Source organism: Cebus imitator, unplaced genomic scaffold (genome assembly GCF_001604975.1).
Source record: "Cebus imitator isolate Cc_AM_T3 unplaced genomic scaffold, Cebus_imitator-1.0 Scaffold28, whole genome shotgun sequence".
NCBI classification, from domain to species: domain Eukaryota; kingdom Metazoa; phylum Chordata; class Mammalia; order Primates; family Cebidae; genus Cebus; species Cebus imitator.
Genome location: NW_016107343.1, coordinates 1,710,697 through 1,729,882, shown reverse-complemented (window position 1 = coordinate 1,729,882; position 19,186 = coordinate 1,710,697). Strand labels below are relative to the sequence as shown.

The 19,186-nt window shown below is 44.8% G+C and overlaps 1 protein-coding gene across 1 annotated transcript in view; it reads right to left on the bottom strand.

Annotated features, from left to right (window-relative positions):
• Positions 1-382: 382 nt before the first annotated feature.
• The window catches only part of HTR3B (5-hydroxytryptamine receptor 3B), a 40,715-nt gene continuing 21,911 nt past the window's right edge, over positions 383-19,186 (bottom strand). Inside the window, exons 3-9 of the mRNA XM_017523304.2 lie at positions 14,698-14,742; positions 14,258-14,367; positions 13,663-13,832; positions 13,043-13,200; positions 3,132-3,342; positions 1,935-2,117; positions 383-796 (exon numbers count right to left, since the gene is read on the bottom strand). Coding sequence (XP_017378793.2) covers positions 561-796; positions 1,935-2,117; positions 3,132-3,342; positions 13,043-13,200; positions 13,663-13,832; positions 14,258-14,367; positions 14,698-14,742 — 1,113 coding nt within the window. The 3' untranslated portion in view covers positions 383-560. The remainder of the gene's footprint in view (positions 797-1,934; positions 2,118-3,131; positions 3,343-13,042; positions 13,201-13,662; positions 13,833-14,257; positions 14,368-14,697; positions 14,743-19,186) is intronic.

Genomic DNA, 19,186 nt, shown 5'->3' with positions numbered 1-19,186 from the left:
GAAATTACGAACAGTGGTTACTTTGGGTGAGTGGACTGGGATAAGAAGGGAGGTTTACTTTTTTACCGTATACCTCATACTGTTTATACATTTTCATCATGAATGTATGATTCTTGGGTCACATAGCAGACTATTAGATATATGAACCTGGACTCAACAGAGAGGCAATGAAGGCGGATAGCTTTTTATTTCATGTTTTTGAGACAGGATCTTGCTCTGTTGCCCAGACTGGAGTGCAGTGGTGCAATCATGGCTCACTGCAACCTTGAAGCCCTGGGCTCAAGCAATCCTCCCACCTCAACTGAGACTACAGGCATGAGCCACTATGCCCAGCTATTTATTTATTTATTGGTAGAAATGGGGTCTCACGATGTTGCCCAGGTTTTTCTCAAACTTCTAGACTCAAGCAATCTCTATCCTCCTGCCGGGGCCTCCCAAAGCACTGGGACTATAGACAAGAGCCACCACATCCGATGCAGAAAGCTTTTTAACCCACTGTTACTCCCCTCCTCTCTCCCTTAAGCGCCAGCACAACTGTTGAGATCCGAACATTTCAGTCTTCACACGCCGCCCCACAGTGCCCAGAGGGAGCACAGGGTGATGGCGTAGAGCCCCAGCATGAAAAGGTAGCTTCGGAAGAGCAGTTGGTCAAAGCGGCACAGGAGCGCCAGCCACTCTACCTCCTGTTGGTCTGTCTGCTCCTGAGTTTGGAGGTAGCTGCTGACAGATCGAAGCTGGGCCCAGACTTCCTTGAGGGTCCCTGACTGGGCCAGGTGCTCTCCATAAAGTGAGGACTCTGCGTGATGGAGGAAAACACCCTGGGTGAGCTAGGGACTACCAAGACCCACCTGGGCTTTCTTGTGAAGCTAATGGCCTCATCCTTCAAGGAAAGTTGTGGGTGGAACTGACCAGTGGGTTGGGTTTGGGTTGGGTACTCTCCCCACCCGATTAGGGGTGGCAAGGCTATACTGCAGGAAGCCTCAGAGAACACGTCAGAGCTGTATTATATAACTAGGGTGTATGTGTGCTAGATCCGTTCAGGAGATTTTCTCCGCTAGAGGTCAGCCCAAATGGACTCAGTAGGAGCTTTAGGGGCTGGGATGGTTCTTATATTTGTTCACATTAAGCAACTAGAACCTAAATGGACATGAGTTCCGTGTGTGTGTGTGTGCATGTACAAGCCAGCACTTTACTATGCTGAAATCAATGGCTCAGTCACTTTGGGTAATCGGCTGAAATTGGGGATAAAAACAAACAATTCGAGCACTGTGGCCCACATCTGTGATCCCATGTCTGGGAGGCTGAGGTGGGCAGATCACCTGAGGTCATGAGTTTTAGACAAGTTTGGCCAACATGGTGAAACCCCACCTTTACTAAAAATACAAGAATTAGCCAGGCATGGTGGCGCATGCCTTTAGTCCTGGCTACTCGGGAGGCTGAGGCAGGAGAGTAGCTTGAGCCTGAGAGGCAGAGGCTGCAGTGAGCTGAGACCACACCACTGCACTCAAGCCTGGGCAACACAGCAGGACTCCATCAAAACAAAGAAAGAGCAACTGCGGGCCTGACCGTCAAGCCAAAATTAGGCTTTCAGCTGAGTGCAGTGGCTCACACCTGCAATCTCAGCACTTTGGGAGGCTGAGGAGGGAAGATCACCTGAGCATAGGAATTCGAGACCAGCCTGGGCAACATGGCGAAACCCCGTCTCAAAAAACCAAACCTAAACAACCAAAAAACAACAAAATGAGACTTTCTAGAAAGCCAGCAGGAGACATCCTTCAGTCTCCAGAGAGAGCGTATAAAATGCCGTGCCCAGGCTAAGCAGCAGCTGTTTCAGATTTTTCACATAGGCCAACGTAATACCTAGTACATCACTTTGGAAATGAATTTTGAAGGCAATCAAGCCAGACGGGAGAAACACAAGGCTCCTGACGCACCTGTTACCGCAGCACCCTGGGCCCTGGGCTCCACTCTGGGCACGTCAGCATTGGTGTCCCCTCGGAAGCACAAGAAGGGCTGATCCTGCCCACCATGCCGCTCACTGTGGAGGAGTCTGACCAACACGATGGACTTAGCTAAGCTGAGAACCAAGAAGGCCATGCAGACCATGAAGAAGTACCCTGAGAGAAGCCAGAAGAGGTGCAGTTAGCCCCCAGTCCAAAATGCAGCATCAGATTTTTTTTCCTTTAGGGACAGGGTCTGGCTCTATTGCCCAGGCTGGAGTGCAGTGGTACAATTATGGCTCACTGCAGCCTTAACCTATTGGGCTAAAGTGATTCTCCCACCTCAGCCTCCTGAATAGCTGGGACTACAGGCACACACCACCACACTAGGCTAAATTTTTTTATTTTTTTGTAGAGACAAGGCCTCACTATGTTGTCTTGAACTCTTGCATTCAAGCAATCCTCCCACCTCAGCCTCTCAAAGTGTTGTGATTATGGATATGGGCCACTGCACCTGGCCCTCTCCCCTCCCCTCCCCCCCCTCCCCTCTCCCTCCTTCTTTTTTTTGAGACAGGGTCTTGCTCTGTCACCCAGGCTGGAGCGCACTGGTGGGATCATAGCTCACTGCAGACTCAAACTTTTAGGCTCAAGCAATGCTCCTGCCTCAGCTTCCCGAAAAGCTGAAATCAATGCCTCACTTTGGGTAATTGGTTGAAATTGGGGATAAAAACAAACAGGCTGGGTATGGTGGCTCACACCTGTAATCCCAGCACTTTGGGAGGCCAAGGTGGGCTGATCGCCTGAGATCAGGAGTTCCAGACCAGCCTGGCCAACGTGGTAAAACCTTGTCTCTACTAAAAATACAAAAATTAGCTGGGTGTGGTGGTGCACGCCTGTAATCCCAGCTACTCAGAAGGCTGAGGCAGGAGAATTGCTTGAGCCCAGGGGGTGGAGGTTGCAGTGAGTACGCACTGAATGCCCTGTTGATTTTTTAAATTCTTAGCAGAGATAAGGTCTCACTATGTTGCCTAGGCTAGTCTAGGCTGGTCTTGGACTCCTGAGCTCAAGTGATCCTCCCGCCTCGGCCTCCCAAAGTGTTGATATTTTAGGCGTGAGCCACTGCGCCTGGCCAGCATCAGATCTTTGACAGGTCATATAAGATGAGTGTCCAGTGACCCTGAGACTACTTACCAATCAGAGGGGTGCTCCCTGCACTCCGTGGCACCTGGTTGGACATGTTGACCCTGAAGACGGTGTAGCCCACCAGCACAGTGGTCTTGAACACAATCCTGGCTCGGCAGTTGACTGGCAGGTAGAAGCTCCCCAGGTCCACCAGCATGAGAAAGATGCTGGGAATCAGCAGCTTCACGACATAGACGAGGGGGTGCCTGCGCATCACCACCTGGCCAGGGACAAGCAATCCGATGAAAAGAGAATCTAGGCCAGCAGGCTCAGATTTGGCTAAATTCACAGCCAGGAATGCTTTCTGAAGTCCCAGCGTCTTTGCATATGTGAAAAATTCTGTGTAATTTATCTTAGAAATATGTTTGAGTTTACTTTGTGGTTTAGAAAAGAGAAAAAATCCTTTAAGTTTTACATAGCGCTGTTATTAATAAATACAATAAGCAGCAGCAGCTGGTATTTACTTACCACTTGCTGTGTGCCAGGACCAGACTCAGTGGTTCATAAACTTAACTTATTCAGTCTTCACAACTTTAAGGCTGGGTATCATTAACTTCATTTTACAAAAGAGAAAACTGAGTTTCAAAGAGGTTGAATTCCTGGTTTAAACTCACACAGCTAGTAAGTGAGAAACTGTTTCAAAACTAAAATTTTCCTTCTGAAACCACTTATGCAATATATTGTATTACTTGTGTGTTTGTGTGTGGGATGGAATTTCCCTCTTGTCCAGGCTGGAGTGCAATGGCGCAATCTCAGCTCAACCTCCACCTCCCCGGCTCTCCTGCCTCAGCCTCTTGAGTAGCTGGGACTATAGGCACACACCACGATGCCTGGCTTTTTTGTATTTTTAGTAGAGATGGGGTTTTACCATGTTGGCCAGGCTGGTCTTGAACTCTTGGCCTCAGGTAGTACACCAGCCTCAGCCTCCCAAAGTGCTGGGATTACAGGCTTGAGCCACCGCACCCGGCCTATTGTATTACTTTTTGGTTTAATCTGTCTCCTTAGCACCTGTGTGCCTATCATTCTCAACAGGAAAAATTGCACAGTTAAATTGGGAGGTTTGAAGAGGGCTCAATAAAGAGACTGTTTGCAAGGTGTGAGCAGGCTATAGGGAAACCACAAGATGGAGGGCAGACCCCAGGGCTTTTGGGGGACAGAGTGGGCTATCACCACCCTTAGGCCTGAAGGAGCCAAGAGCTGGAGTGGCGACTAGACCTGAAGAGAAAGCTGTGCAGAGGCTACCAGATAAGACCTGTGGCTTCTCTTAGCCTGCCTGGTGTTGACTCCACTGGGAGGGAAATGGAGAGCTAAGTACCCCCACTCGCCCTCCTCCCTCCTCCCATCTCCTGCCACTACTTTCCCGGCCCGCCCTCTCTCCCCACTGGCCAAACATGACCAGGGGTCCCATCTTTGCAAGCCACAGCTCAGTCTCCAGGAGCACAGATGTGGAGGGGGAAGGAATGGGTCTCAGTGGGGGCCCCCTGAAGCTGTCCTGCTGGCCTGCACTGTGCTGACCACACAGAGCTGCTGGGTGGCTCTTGTAGCTTGGAATTTGTCATAAAACGACTATTGCTGCCATTCTTTTTTTGAGATGGAGTCTTGCACTGTCACCCAGATTGGAGTGCAATGGCGCCATCTCCACTTACTGCAACCTTCGCCTCCTGGGTTTAAGCAATTCTCCTGCTTCAGCATCTTGAGTAGCTGGGATTACAGGCTTGCACCACCACACCTGGTAATTTTTTTGTATTTTTAGTAGAGACAAGTTTTCACTATGTTGGCCAGGCTGGTCTTGAACTCCTGACATCGTGATCCACTCACGTTGGCCTCCAAAAGTGCTGGGATTATAGTCGTGAGCCACTGCGCCCGGCCTTGTTGCCATTTTTTATACCTCACTTCTTTGAGATGATGATGGAAAGTGTATTTAATAAGCACATACTCTGTTCTCATCCTTCCTAAAGAAAAATGAGTGAACGGCAGGGCTGCTTCCCCACTATGGCCTGGACGCTCATCTCATCCCATCTCCGGGGTAATGATAATCCCCCAAGAGGCCAAAAATAAGACCTATCTTATAGTGCGTATTCAATAAATGTTTATAGAACAAATGAGTATTCCTGGGCCCTTTGCTGTTGGATTTGGACAAAAATAATATTTGAAATCTCCCATTTCTCTGATTCACCAAACAATGAACTGCTCACTACATGTCGGACAGTGTGCTGGACACTTTCACACATACGGTGTGATTTATTTAATCCTCACTGCAAACTTGGTAGGTAATAGCCCCCACTTTATAGATTTTCAAAAGGAAAGCTGAGCCTCCTTAAGTGAGTAAGCTGAGTAAAGGACAGAGCTGGGATGTGCCCCCACGTCTCCCGATTCCAAGCTCCTTCCCAGGACAGGATAGCTACAACTCTTGGCCTCTGAGTTGGGTGCAGGGTTCTTCTTCATCCCCATCTCCCACTAGAGAAGAGTATCACAAAGAAATGAGCCAGGGCAGAGGTGAAGTGCAGAGGCCAGTGATGGAGCAGGAGGTGCTGGGGGAAGAGCTTGGCTGGGGGAGCTGGAACATCACCTTGCTGATGAGAGTGGGGGCTCTCCAGCCATCGGGTCTGGGAGCACATCCCGACTCCGTGGAGCTTGGCAGGCCAGAGTGGTTTGGCAGATTGTCGTCTGGCTGTTGCCGTTCACATTAAACCATAATTGGCTGCAAATGCCTAAACCAGAGCGAAGCTCACTGCTTTGCAATAATTTGGTTAAAACACTTTTCTAATACATTCATTTCATCTCAATAATACCAAAAAAAAAAAAAAAAGAAGAAAAGCAAACACATTTCTACCAAAGTGCCATCAACAAGAAAAGCAACAACAAAAATAACTGTCATCAGCCTGCCCCCTCTAGCTCCTGTCATCATGCAGGGACTGAGATGGCTGTGGGTAGGTGGGGGCACGGAAGAGGGAGTCAAGTGGTCAGAGTCCATGGGGGTTTTGTGTTGTGGCCCACTCTGGGCTACTGGTGATCTGGCCTTGTGGGGTCAGAGTGAGGGGGTGACCATGCCTGCTGACTCTAGAGGGTAGAAATGGGAACGCTCCCTAGAGACTTCATGGCAGATACTACACGAAGGGGAAGAAAAATATAAGCAAAGTACAAGAAGTCATGTTGGTTAAGCAGAAAGAGCCCAGACTCAAAATCAAGAAGACAGGATGGGCGTGGTGGCTCACACCTGCAATCCCAGCACTTTGGGAGGCCGAGATGGTAGATCACTTGAGGTCAGGTGTTTGAGACCAGCCTGACCAACATAGTCAAACCCCATCTCTACTAAAAATACAAAAATCAACCAGGCGTGGTGGCACATGCCTGTAATCCCAGCTACTCGGGAGGCTGAGGCAGAAGAATGCTTGAACCAGGGAAGTGGAAGTTGCAGTGAGCCGAGATCGTGACACTGCACTGTAGCCTAGGCAACAGAATAAGACTGTCTCAAAAAAAAAAAAAAAATCAAGGAGTCAGAGCCCCAGAGCCCCTCGATTCCAGATGCCTGCACGTGCTAGTTTAAGTCCTCCTGGGTGATATAGTCAACCCCTCCATGCCTCAATTTCCTCCTTTTTCAAAAAGCAGTTTGCTTTTGCCTTGCTGAACGTCTTGGGTACCACTGAGATGAGCAGCTCTGTGCTCTAAAGAATGTCCCTATGTCAAGAACACCTCTGTCAAGCTGTGATGTCCCTATGTCAAGCTGAGATGACACCTCTCTACCCAGAGGCTGATATGACAGCAAATCTAAGTCTGGGACAGAGCCGGACATGGGTGGTGCGGCCCCTCAAGGTCCCTGATTTCCCACAAAGCACAGCTTTATCAGAACACATGTTCCCCGAGAAATCAGCTGAGAAAGAGGTGTGGGAAGAACTGAGAGGTTAGGAGGTAGGCGGGCTTCCCGGATATGCAGCCTGTGTAGTCATACAGAGCCTGCTCTTGAAAGGACCCTGCACTTGGTTTAGTGCTCCACTGGTGCTATTTTGAAATTCTTAATACTGTTTGAATCAGGGGTCCTGCATTTTCATTTTTCACTAAGCCCTGCATATTACATAGCTGACCCTTTCAGAAAGATCGTTCTCACTGGATGTCAACAGTATATGAAGGCAGAGGGAAAAGACTTAGGGACAAGGGTGGACAATTAGCTTCTGCTGTAACATAAAACAAAGACATCTCTGGACTTTTTTGGCCTTATAGAATCATAAAACTAGATAGCCTCCTAAGTAGCTGGGATTACAAGCACCTGCCACCATGTCCAGCTGATTTTTGTATTTTTAGTAGAGACCGGGTTTCGTGATGTTGGTCAGGCTGGTCTTGAACTCCTGCCTCTGCCTCCCAAAGTGCCAGGATTAAGGCATAAGCCACTACGCCAGGCCAAGATTAATTTCTCTGCAAACCCAGTGCAGCCTAAAGAAACTCTAATTTCATCACATAGTTTTCAGAAGTTTGTTGTTTATCTCATTAGATCAACAGAGCCCTTTACTCCTTTGTTCAATAAACATTAACTGAGCTTGAAGAGGCTGTCTGGTACTATCCTAAATACTGAAATTAGTACCATTAATAAGACAGTTCCCTGCCCTTACCCCATCTTGTAGGATCAGGAACCAGATTCTGGTGATTGAGTGTTTCACAAGTCTGTTGGGGGAGAGAAATTTTGCCCCAGAATGGACCATAATCGGGGTCCATACCTGCTTTAGCTAATCTAGACAATGAGACTTGGGACTTTTCGAGTTTATATTTAGACGATATTTTGGACTTAGAGTTGACACTGGAATTATACTAGGTTAAACTTTGGGGGAGGTTGGGATGGAGCAGGATGTATTTAACACATGGAGCAGAAGTGAATCTCGCATGGCAGTCTCTACTAGGTTGAAAAGGGCCCCCAATAATTCATGTCTTTCCCAGAACCTCAGAATGCGACCTTATTTGGAAATGAGATCACTGAAGATGCATTAGAGTAAGATGAGGTCACACGGGAGTAGGGTGGGCGCTTAGTCCGATGTGACTGGAGTTATGATAAGAAGAGAAGAGACACACAAGAAGGCTGCTTGAAGATGGAGGCAGAGGTGCATCTACCAGCCAAGGAACATCAAGTGTTCCTGGCAACCACCAGGGACCAGAGGACAGGCAAGGAGCAGATCCTCCCTCAGAATGCCCAGAAGAATCTAACCCTGCCCAAGTCTTGATTTCAGATTTACAGCCTGCACAACTGCAAGAACATGCACTTCTGTCGTTTTGAGCCACCCAGTTTGGGGCACTGTGTTAGGGTAGCCTTGTAACACCAATACACATGACTGGCCCAGTAATGCACAGTGGACGAATGACAAAGAACGGACTGGAACCTTCTGCACTGCCTTTAGTTGTGTATCAGCATGATATAGGATTAGGCATATAGTTTCTGGAGTCAAGTTGCCTGGGTTCAAGTCCAGGCTCCACCAGTCACCTTGAAGCCTCCTGTAAGTTACTTAACTTCTCTGCACCTGAATTCATCTATTTGTAAAATTGCAGATGCTTGGAGCACCCATCTCCTGGGGATGTGACAATTACAGGTACAAACTCTTAAAATGGTGCCTGGCATAGAGTAAGTGCTCAGCTTTGTGATTAGTGCTATTATGTCTCCCTGGGCAGATTTTTGGGATCTGTCATAGCTGTCAGGAGCCTTCATTTATTCATCTTTATGTCCTAAGTGTTCACCATGGACCCCGGCACATGATAAGAACTCGAAAGATGTTCACCGAATTGTACCGGAGTCTGGTCGTAATGCTACTTTTAGTTCGGCCCCCCGCCCAATGCAATGGGAGTGTGGAGTTAGCCCAAAGAGGGGCTATCCTCTTGAGGTCAGTCTTTCTCAGGGCTGCCTCTCTGCAGATCATGCAAGAAGCAGTGACTCCTGCTTCTGCTGAGGAGAAGGCATGTCACCTGCTCAGTGAGACACTGCTCTCTGCAAAACTGCCCCTACCCACAGACCATCATTTCTAATGGACTAAAGGAGCTGGTGCCTTTAAATTCCACAGAAAGGGAAGAAAAAGCACTTTAGTTTCAGTCCATGTTCCCCATTAGACACCCTTCAGGTGTTAGCAATATTATGCCACAATTTCATTATCCATTAAAGCCAGGAAATAATAAGTACACAAAGGTATTTGGAGCCTATTGATGTTAATGAAAGAGATGAATCTAATTCAGAATGTGTGTGTGGAGAGCTCCTTGGAGATGGAATAGGCCCCAAGGTTAGCCTCTAATTGCCTCCTTGATGGTAGACCCCACCAGTACTCAATTTTGCATGACCGTCTTTATGACATAGTTGGAATTTTGACTCCCAGACTCCGCTTCATACAGAAGCCCATTTTCCTCCTCTCCAAAGCCCCTCCCAGCATTCCCAACTCTGAAAGAACAGGAAAGTTGCTGCCATTTAGGCACCGGAGTCAGAGTTGCTTGCATCTGGACTATGGGCTGTGCTGGATTAGCAGGAAGTCAGTCTGTGATTCCCAAATCACTTGAGTGACCCAGAAAAAATATCTAGGACTCTAAATTCTCTCTGTCTCTCTCTCATATGATCTGCTGGCATTTAGAAGGATCTGGATCTTCTGTCAAGTTTATGAGCTGCATTCAATAACTATCTCAACAAAGTTACTCTACCTAATCTAGAAAGGAAAATTATAAGAGAAAAAGAGGCTAAATGGAGTGACTTTCTTTCCCAAATGTCCCTTTGCATTTTCTAGGACACCCTGTGGGCACCCCAATTCCTGCCCAAATGAACACTTTACTTGGTGTGAAGATATCCGTGGTTGGGCTTGGTTTAGTTTCCACAGCTGTCCTCCCTTTTCCATCCAACACGAGTTTCTAAATTGTATTCCTGCCTCCTCCCACTTCTACCCTCATTCTTTAAAGACAAAGAAAAAAAAACTGTCATGCAGAATCAAAAGCTCACCCTACTGTTTCTGGGAACCAGCACCTCCAATAACATATTGGAGGAAACCTCCCCTCCCATGGCTGCTGGACCAAGTCCCAGGTGGCACACAGACATCTTTGTAGGAAGAGGTGCCTGTGTTCTGGGCCCCCTGTGGAATGTAGCCTGACTCCAAAGCATCCATGGCGTCCTCTGATAAACAATTCATGTCCCAAAGTCGGCAGCTATGATTGCATATTAGCTGAAACTCATGGGGCATCCGGAGGACTTGATTTAGTATAAATGGCAGCAGTGTACCTCAGGCCAAGGGCAATGATGAACTTAGAATAGATCATTGCTTCTCCTGCCTGCCCTACCTGTCCCCAACCTCCTGCTGGGCAGCCTGGACTGAGATGCAGCTGGCAATTAGATTAAGAGGAAATGGTCTTTTGCTATCAGGACCCTGGCAGGCCCAGTGTTGACACAGAATCAGGCCCTGAATTTCACATCATTGGCCAAGGGCTATTAAAGAAAACCCAGGTGCCTTGGTTGCTAAGTTCAGAGTGGGATGTCTGGTATGGAGTAAGAGAATACAATGAGCCTGGGCGCCGTGCACAGAGCAGAAATGGGGAGCCATGGAGACTGAACGTGGTTGGGAAGCAGAGAACCGTGATTGTCCCTGAATCCACTTTTAGTCTTTCTAAAGCTACAGAATTGCTCCTGAATCTGAATTCCTGCCCCACCAAATATGACTCTACTCAGGATTCTCTCCCTACTGTGCTCCTGAGGACAGGCAGAAGCCAGCCTTGCTACAGATAACCCACATTCACCCTTAGGGCAGAGGGACCCATGGAAATGTTCCAAGAGCATGAAATCAAATCACACCTGCCTCCAGCACACTTCCACTTCAACACGTGCCCAGGGAGGAAGCATGGCAATGAGGAGAGCAGAGGAACCGGACCATGGTTCTGAGATCCAGGGATGCCTCCCCTCCATTAAACAAACTTTTATCTGTCTCTGTTCATCATAATTAAAATGGAGATAGTATACAGAAAACCTTCAGCTGCTATGAACGAATCAACATTTAGGATGAAGGAGGGTGACATGTAACTACAAATATTAGCTGCTCTATGGAGAGAGAGAGAATGTGTGTGTGTGCGTGTGCACATGTGTGCTTGTGCATGCAAGCACACGCCCTTGTTTACCTGCCCCGTCTCTCGCCCGTGTTTGTCTCCTTCGTGTAGTGTAGGTAATGGTGTGTGCAGTGTTCTCAGGAGCGCCTGGTAGGTGACTGTGTTCCACCTTGCATGTGCTACACCTTCACATTTCCCTTTAATGCTCTCCATTATTCGGGCTGCATTAATAATGTTTGCAGGCTGATATCTTTAAAATTAATGAGGTGTTTACTCCTAGCCAAGAAACTCATTGAAATTAAAAAAAAAAAAAAAAAGCTTGCTTACTTTCCTTCCCTTTTCCTCACAAGAAAAGTGGACAAACAGGCCACAATGCAAGTTAAAACCAAGCAGAATTCTAGGCAAGAACCCAAAGCCCACCAGCAGGAGGGTATGAGTTGCAGTTAGCTACTAGCCAGCATTATACATCACTCAGGTTCAAACTACGACTGTGTCTCAGAGGCCCAGATTTAACAAGAGCCTTGCTGGAAAGCTGTATACACCTTTAACCAATGGAGGGATACTTGTAACCTCAATAATAGTTTGTTTGTTTGTTTTTTGAGACAGAGTCTTGCTCTGTCGTCCAGGCTGGAGTGCAGTGCTGGGATCTTGGCTCACTGCAACCTCCACCTCCCAGGTTCAAGTAATTCTCATGCCTCAGCCTCCCAAGTATCTGGGATTACAGGTGCATACCACTACGCCTGGCAAATTTTTTAATTTTTAGTAAAGACAAGGTTTACCGTGTTGGCCAGGCTGGTCTCAAACTCCTGACCTCAAATGATCCACCTGCCTTGGCCTCCCAAAGTTCTGGGATTATAGGTGTGAGCCGCTGCACTCGGCCAATAATAGTTAATTTCATCACCGCCCCTTAGTATATCCATTGTACCACAGCACTTTACTCTAAATTTTCCTTCTTATTCCAAAGATATGTTTTTAGGATAATTCATCTTGTGTGCAATCCTGACCTGCCTGTGGTTTCTGTTTTTCAACTGAATCCATTACTTGGCATGAAGGACCACCCTCCCCTCATCACCACCACCACTAGCTGACTTTTTTGCAGAAAAGAAGAATGCACTGCTGAATACTAATGATGTAGCTTACCAGTTGTGTGAAACTTGCTGCGACCACATGTCAGAGTTTCCTAGGGAGCCAAAGAAGGGAGAATGGCTGCCCCTGAGTACAAATCAGCAGGCTTCATTCTCCTGCATCCTACCATTCTCCAATTTCATGCCGGACAAATTTCCCTATGAACAATGCAGCCTAGGGCATTCCCAGGGGTGCATCAGAGAAGCGTGGGTTCCCACCATAATTTTGAGGGGAGTAATTGTTGTCTCTGATTCAGAAGCTACCAGTGGTCTCTCTGGATCTTATCGGCTAATCCTTTAAGATATTCAAGTTAATAATATTATCATATTATGTATCTGCATCTGGAATTAGTTGATAATTTACTCAATTGAAAAAAATAGGACAATAATGTTGATGAGAAAGTCTTCCCATTTGTTGTTGTTGTTGTGTGTGGGTTTGTCTGTGTTTTCCCTGAGTAGCAGTTAGAAGCCAGAATGTGAGTATGTGTTGAAATACCTCCTGCTGCAGAGGGTGCTTCAGGCCTCTGATGTCTGAATACCCTCCTCTCGTGTTATTCTGCAGGGGCCCAGCATCTCCCACTGAACCTCTGCTCTTGAGATGCTGGAATGCGGGTGGATATTCAGAGCCCGCTGAAGTCCCTGTTCTTGAGTGATAATGAATGAGAACATGCAATAGAGCAGATATTCCTCGGCCCAAGAGACAAGGCCAAAGGCTGTGGAGAAGCAGGCAATAGGGACAGGAAGGAAAGAACCTACATTAAACTGAATCCGTGCAAATTCTCCAGTGCTGCTCTGCAGGATGCTGTATGCGGAGGACACGGAAAGAAGTTCCCACTCACTGTCATTCAAATACGCCTTTTTGTCATGCTTAATGTCTTCTGGGCTCCTCAGAAAGGCCAGGTCTACATCTTCCACTGCAAACAACAGGAACAATTGACTTTCCCAGAGAGAAAGAGATGCCAACATCAACCCACTTTCCCAAATTCAAATTTCTCCCAATTTGAATTCCTTTTTCTCCTGCCCCCTCTAGTCTCATTGGCCTTATTTGAATTAGACGGTAGGAAAGGGGAATGAAATTATTCAAGTCATTTAAGGCTTGGAATCCACTCTCTATAGAATGATGGAGCTTGCCTGAGATTTGTATAACATTATCCCTGGCAGTGGAGGCCTAACATTGTGTTTCCAGAACAACTGCAGCAGTGGGCTACAGCATCATACTCGGCCTGAATTACAGCAGAGCCAAAAAAACTGCAAGAAGAGATTTTGATTTTTAAATAGCCAATTATCTGCAAGACTAAAATAGACCTGAAGATAATATAATATCATTTCACCTACATGCACCAACCTAGCATTGATGTGTATCTCTTGTGGTTTACCTGTATGCAAAATGCTATTGAAGGTTAGGCTGCAATTCTGGACATCAAATGGAAAAGCGTATGTCTCTAAACTGCATGCGGAGACCACCCGGATGGGCTTAGAGTTCTCAATGGTCCCAGATGAGTTCACATAAACATAGGGAAGGTCAGGGGATCTTTCAATGTCCACACTATATGAAACACAAGAGAACTTGTTGTCACGAGAGGACGTTAGTCATTTCAAAACATAGACAAGCTGATTAGGAGATGGTAGTGACCATGAGACCCGGGACCAGCCTAGCCCTGCAGAAACAGAATTGCATTTTCCATGAGATGATTCACCCTGGCAAAGAGGAGCTTTTCAGTGACAGCCTCATAAGTTAACTCATTTGCTGCTATAACGACATAGACGTAATGGGTAACCTCAACATTAGTAACCAGATCTGTATCTTAAATAATGACAACACACGGCACTTCTAACCTGAATACTCCCAACAATATGTTCCCCTTCAGCTTGAGAAGCAAAAATTAGCAACACTGACTGAACGTAAGCAGCAACTGGCCTGACTATTCCAAGCAGTCTAAACCCCACAGAAATACACACTGGCACACTTACAACTCATTGATGACGATATCGGGGGCCCAGATGGCACTTAGAGGAAGGGAGATCTCTCTAACCTCATCAAACATGCTGGAGTTCCAGGATAAAAATTCATCATTCCAGACCTGTTAGGAGTAAAAAAAAAAAAAAAAAAGTATCAAAATGGAGCAACGTCTGCCTCAATAAAGAACTAAAGAGACATGTGGTTAATAATCCAATTTATCAGGCTCTTGGTTTTATCTGTTAGGAGAGAGACATCCCACCTGAATCCTAAAGATGGTAGTCCCAACTAGAAACCAGGGCCATACATCCTAAATGAATTATAATAAATTAGGTCTGCTGCAGATCTAAGGAACTATAAATGCAAAGATAATACCTATTTCTTAAATAATTATATTTTGCAGCAAATTCAGATCAGGAGTCCTGTATATTTAGAAGGAAAAATAATTATTTACCTCTCGGTACCATACACTCGTCTTTAATATTTGATTCTCTGCATCCTGCAAGGCAAAAAGAAAATCAACACCAAATCCTAGAATGTCAATAAATCAAAGGCCAATTCAGTAGTATGGCAATTCAGAGGAAGAAAATCAAATCTAACCAAATAATGCTGATATTAAAAACATTACCTAGACTCTTCAATACCTAGGTAGTCTCTGTTCTTACCATGCACACCTGTCGCTGTGAGCTTTACTATATTATCTATGACAAAATGGCACTTTGCCTGCCTTTGACATCTTGAATGATTTGCTAATCTCTTTCCACTCTAATTAGTTATGCTACCATTAATCAGACTAAAAAATGTTATGTAGTCTTAGTCAATTTTGGGCTAAAAAGATGAGACCAAGCTTTGATTTGTAATCAAGATATTATTCATAATTTGTCAATGAATGTTAGCTCAACTGTAATTGGCAGCCATTCCTGTTACATTACCGTATGTTTGGATTTATCTGCTTATAAAACAGGCTGAATGAGCTTATCATAAATGAAACATATTTTAGATGATATAATAGATGTGATTTCCCAGGTCTGAAATAAAAGACCCCCAAAACCAGCAATTTAAAACACCCTCCTGGCTGGCCATGGTGGTTCATGCCTATGATCCCAGCATTTTGTGAGGCCAAGACAGGAGGAGTGCCTGATCCCAGGAGTTTGAGACCAGCCTGAGCAACACAGTGAGACCCTGCATGTACAAAAAAAGTTAAAAATTAGCCAGGTGTGGTGACACACACCTAGTGGCCCCAGCTACTTGGGAGGCGGAGGTGAAAGGATTGCTCGAGTCCAGGAGGTCAAGACTGCAGTGAGTCATATTTGTGCCACTGCATTCCAGCCTGAGTAACAAAGAGAGACTCTGAAAAAAAAAAAGAAAAAAAAAAACTCACCAATTTTTTCATATCTAATCTAGTAAAGAACATTCTGAAACTCCAATGTTCTTAGGAATGAAAAGAAAAGGGATATCTCACACTGTATATAAACATTAACTCAAAATGAATCACATACCCAAATATAAGGGCTTAGAATATAAAACTCTTAAACCATAGGAGTAAGTAAATCTTCATGACTTTGAATTAGGCAATGATTTCCTAGACATGACAATAAAAATAAAAATGAGACCTCATCAAAATTAAAAACTCTTGTGCTTTAAAGAACACCATCAAGAGATGAAAAAGACAACCCACAGATGGGAGAAAATATTGCAAATCACATATCTGCTAAGAGGTTTGTATCCAGAATATAAAGAGCTCCTGCAACTCAACAACAACAAAAGACAAGCAGCCCTTTTTAAAAATGGGCAAGAGACTTGAATAGACATCTCTCTAAAGTAGATATACAAATGACCAATAAGCACATGAAAAGATGCTCAGCGTCACTGCTATGGGCCAAATTGTGTTTCCCTAAAACTCATTTTTTGAAACCCTAACTTCCAACTTGTCCATATTTGGAGGCAGGACTTAGAGTGAGTAATTAAGGTTAAATGATGTCATAGGGATAGGACCCTCATCTTATAGGATTGGTGGCCTTATAAGAAAAGGAAGAGAGAAAGATCTCTCTCTACCATGTGAGTATACAGTGAAAAGGAGGCCATCTGGAAGCCAGAAAGTGGGCTCTCACCAAGAACCAAATCAGCCAGAACCTGATGTTGGACCCTCAACCTCCAGAACTGTGAGAAATAAATTTCTGTTGTTTCTGCCACCTAGTCTGTGGTATTTGTTATGGCAGCCTGAACTTTCTAATACAATCACTAATCGTTAAGGAAATGCAAATCATCAAAACCACAATGAGATACGACCTCACTCATTCGAATGGCTACTGTTTTTAAAAAAGCAGAAAATAGCAAGTGCTGGTGAGGATGGGGAGAAACTGGAACTCTTGTGCATTGTTGATGGAAATGTAAAATGGCTCAGCTGCTGCAGAAAACAGTATGGCACTTCCTTAAAAAGTTAAAGATGAAATTATCATATAATCCAACAATTCCATTTCTGGGTACATACCCAAAAGAACTGAAAGCAGGGGCTTGGACAGATATTTATACACCCATGTTCACAGAAACATTATTCACAATAGCCAAGGGGTAGAAACAACACAAGTGTCCATCAACAAATAAATAGGTAAGCAAAATGTGGACTATACATAAACTGGAATATTATTCAGCCTTAGAGAGGAAGGAAATTCTCACACATGTTACGACATGGATGAACCTTGAGAACATGATGCTAAGTGAAATGAGCCAGTCACAAAAGGAAAAATACTGCCTGATTCCACTTAAATGTGGTACCTAGAGTAATGAAATTCATAGAGACAGAAAGTAGAATTAGTTGCTGGGGTGGAGAAAGGGAAAGTTGTCATTGAATGGGTAAAATGTTTCAATTTTCACTGTTCACAATAGCAAAAACATGAAATCAACCCAAATAACCATCAATGATAGACTGGATAAAGAAAATGTGCTACCTATATGCCATGGAATACCATGCAGTCATAAAAAGGAACAAGATCATGTCCTTTGCAGGGACATGGATGGAGCTGGAAGCCATTATCCTCAGCAAACTAACGTAGGAACAGAAAACCAAACACTGCATGTTCTCACTTATAAGTGGGAGCTAAACAATGAGAACACAAGGACACAGGAAGGGGAACAACACACACTGGGGCCTGTCAGGGTGGGGGTTTGGGGAGGGACAGCATCAAGAAAAATAGCTAATGCATGCTGGGCTTAATACCTAGGTGATGGGTTGATAGGTACAGCAAACCATGACACACATTTACCTATGCAACAAACCTGCACATTCTGTACATGTATCCTGGAAATTAAAATGAAATTAAATTTTACAAAAAAAAAAAAAAAACAGGGCCAGGCACAGTGGCTCATGCCTGTAATCCCAGCACTTTGGGAGACCAAGGCTGGCGGATCACCTGAAATCAGGAGTTTAAAATCAACTTGGCCAACATGGTGAAACATTATCTCTGCTAAAAATACAAACATTAGCCAGGCATGGTGGCATGTGCCTGTCATCCCAGCTACTTGGGAGGCTGAGGCAGGAAAATCACTTGAACTGGGGAGGCCGAGGTTGTAGTGAGCTGAGATCAAGCCGCTGCTCTCCAGCCTGGGTAACAGAGTGAGATTCTGGGAAGGAAGGAAGGAAAGAAGGAAGGGAGGGAGGGAGGGAGGGAGGGAGGGAACATATACTGTAAAACACATTTGTCCAGAATATCAGTTCTACAAGAAAACACGTGCAGAGAAAAGTGAAAATAATTAGCAGCAATGTTTGTCTTTATGATTTGAATTATGTGAATATTTTCCTCTATAGTCTTATACTCTTCTATATTCTCTACATATCTACAATAAGTATATTATAATCAGGAAAAAACATTAGTATTATTTTTTAAATTACCAACCTGTCTCACAAAGAAATATGAATGTCCAGTAATCACATGAAAATGTTTAACCTCAGTTGTAATGAAAGATGCAAAGAATGCTTGAAAAGAAGAAAAAAAGAGTTTCAGTTTTGCAAAATGAAAGGAGTTCTGGAGACCAGATCATGGTGATGGTAACACGAGAATGTGAATGTACTTAGTGCCACTGAACTGTATGCTTAAAGATGATAAATTTTATATTGTGTATTTTGTCACAAGTAAAAATGATAATACAAAATGGGTAAAGGATTTGGCTATATATTTCTCCTAAGGAGATATACAAATGGCCAATAAGCACATGAAAACGTACTCAACATCATTAGTCACCAGGAAACTGCAAATCAAAACCACAGTGAGATACGACTGTATCCTCCCTAAGACCATTAAAATTAAAAAGACAGACAATAACAAATGTTGGCAAGGATGTAGAGAAGTTGGAGCCCTCAAACATTGCAGGTAGGATTATTAAGTGATTCAGCCACTTTGAAAAACAATCTGGGCTGGGTGCAGTGGTTCACGCCTGTAATCCCAGCACTTTGGGAGTCCAAGGCAGGCGAATCAACTGAGGTCAGGAGTTTGAGACCAGGCTGGCCAACATGGCGAAACCCTGTCTCTACTAAAAATACCAAAATTAGTCAGGCATGGTGGTGCACGCCTGTAATCCCAGCTACTCCGGAGGCTGAGGCACGAGATTGCTCAAACCCGAGAGCCGGAGGTTGCAGTAAGCTAAGATCACGCCACTGCACTCCAGCCTGGGTGACAGAGTCGGACTGTCTCAAAAAAAAGCAGTCTAGTATTTACTCAAAAGGTTAAACATATATTTATCACATAATGCAATAATTCTACTCATAAGTATATAACCACGAAAACTGAAAACATAAGTCCACACAAAAAACCTGTATAAAAATATTCATAGCCACGTTATTTGTGATAGTTAAAAAATGAAACCAACACAAACGTCTATTGACTGATGAGTGCATAAACAAAATGTGATATATCCATACAATTGATTATACAGCAATAAAAATTAAA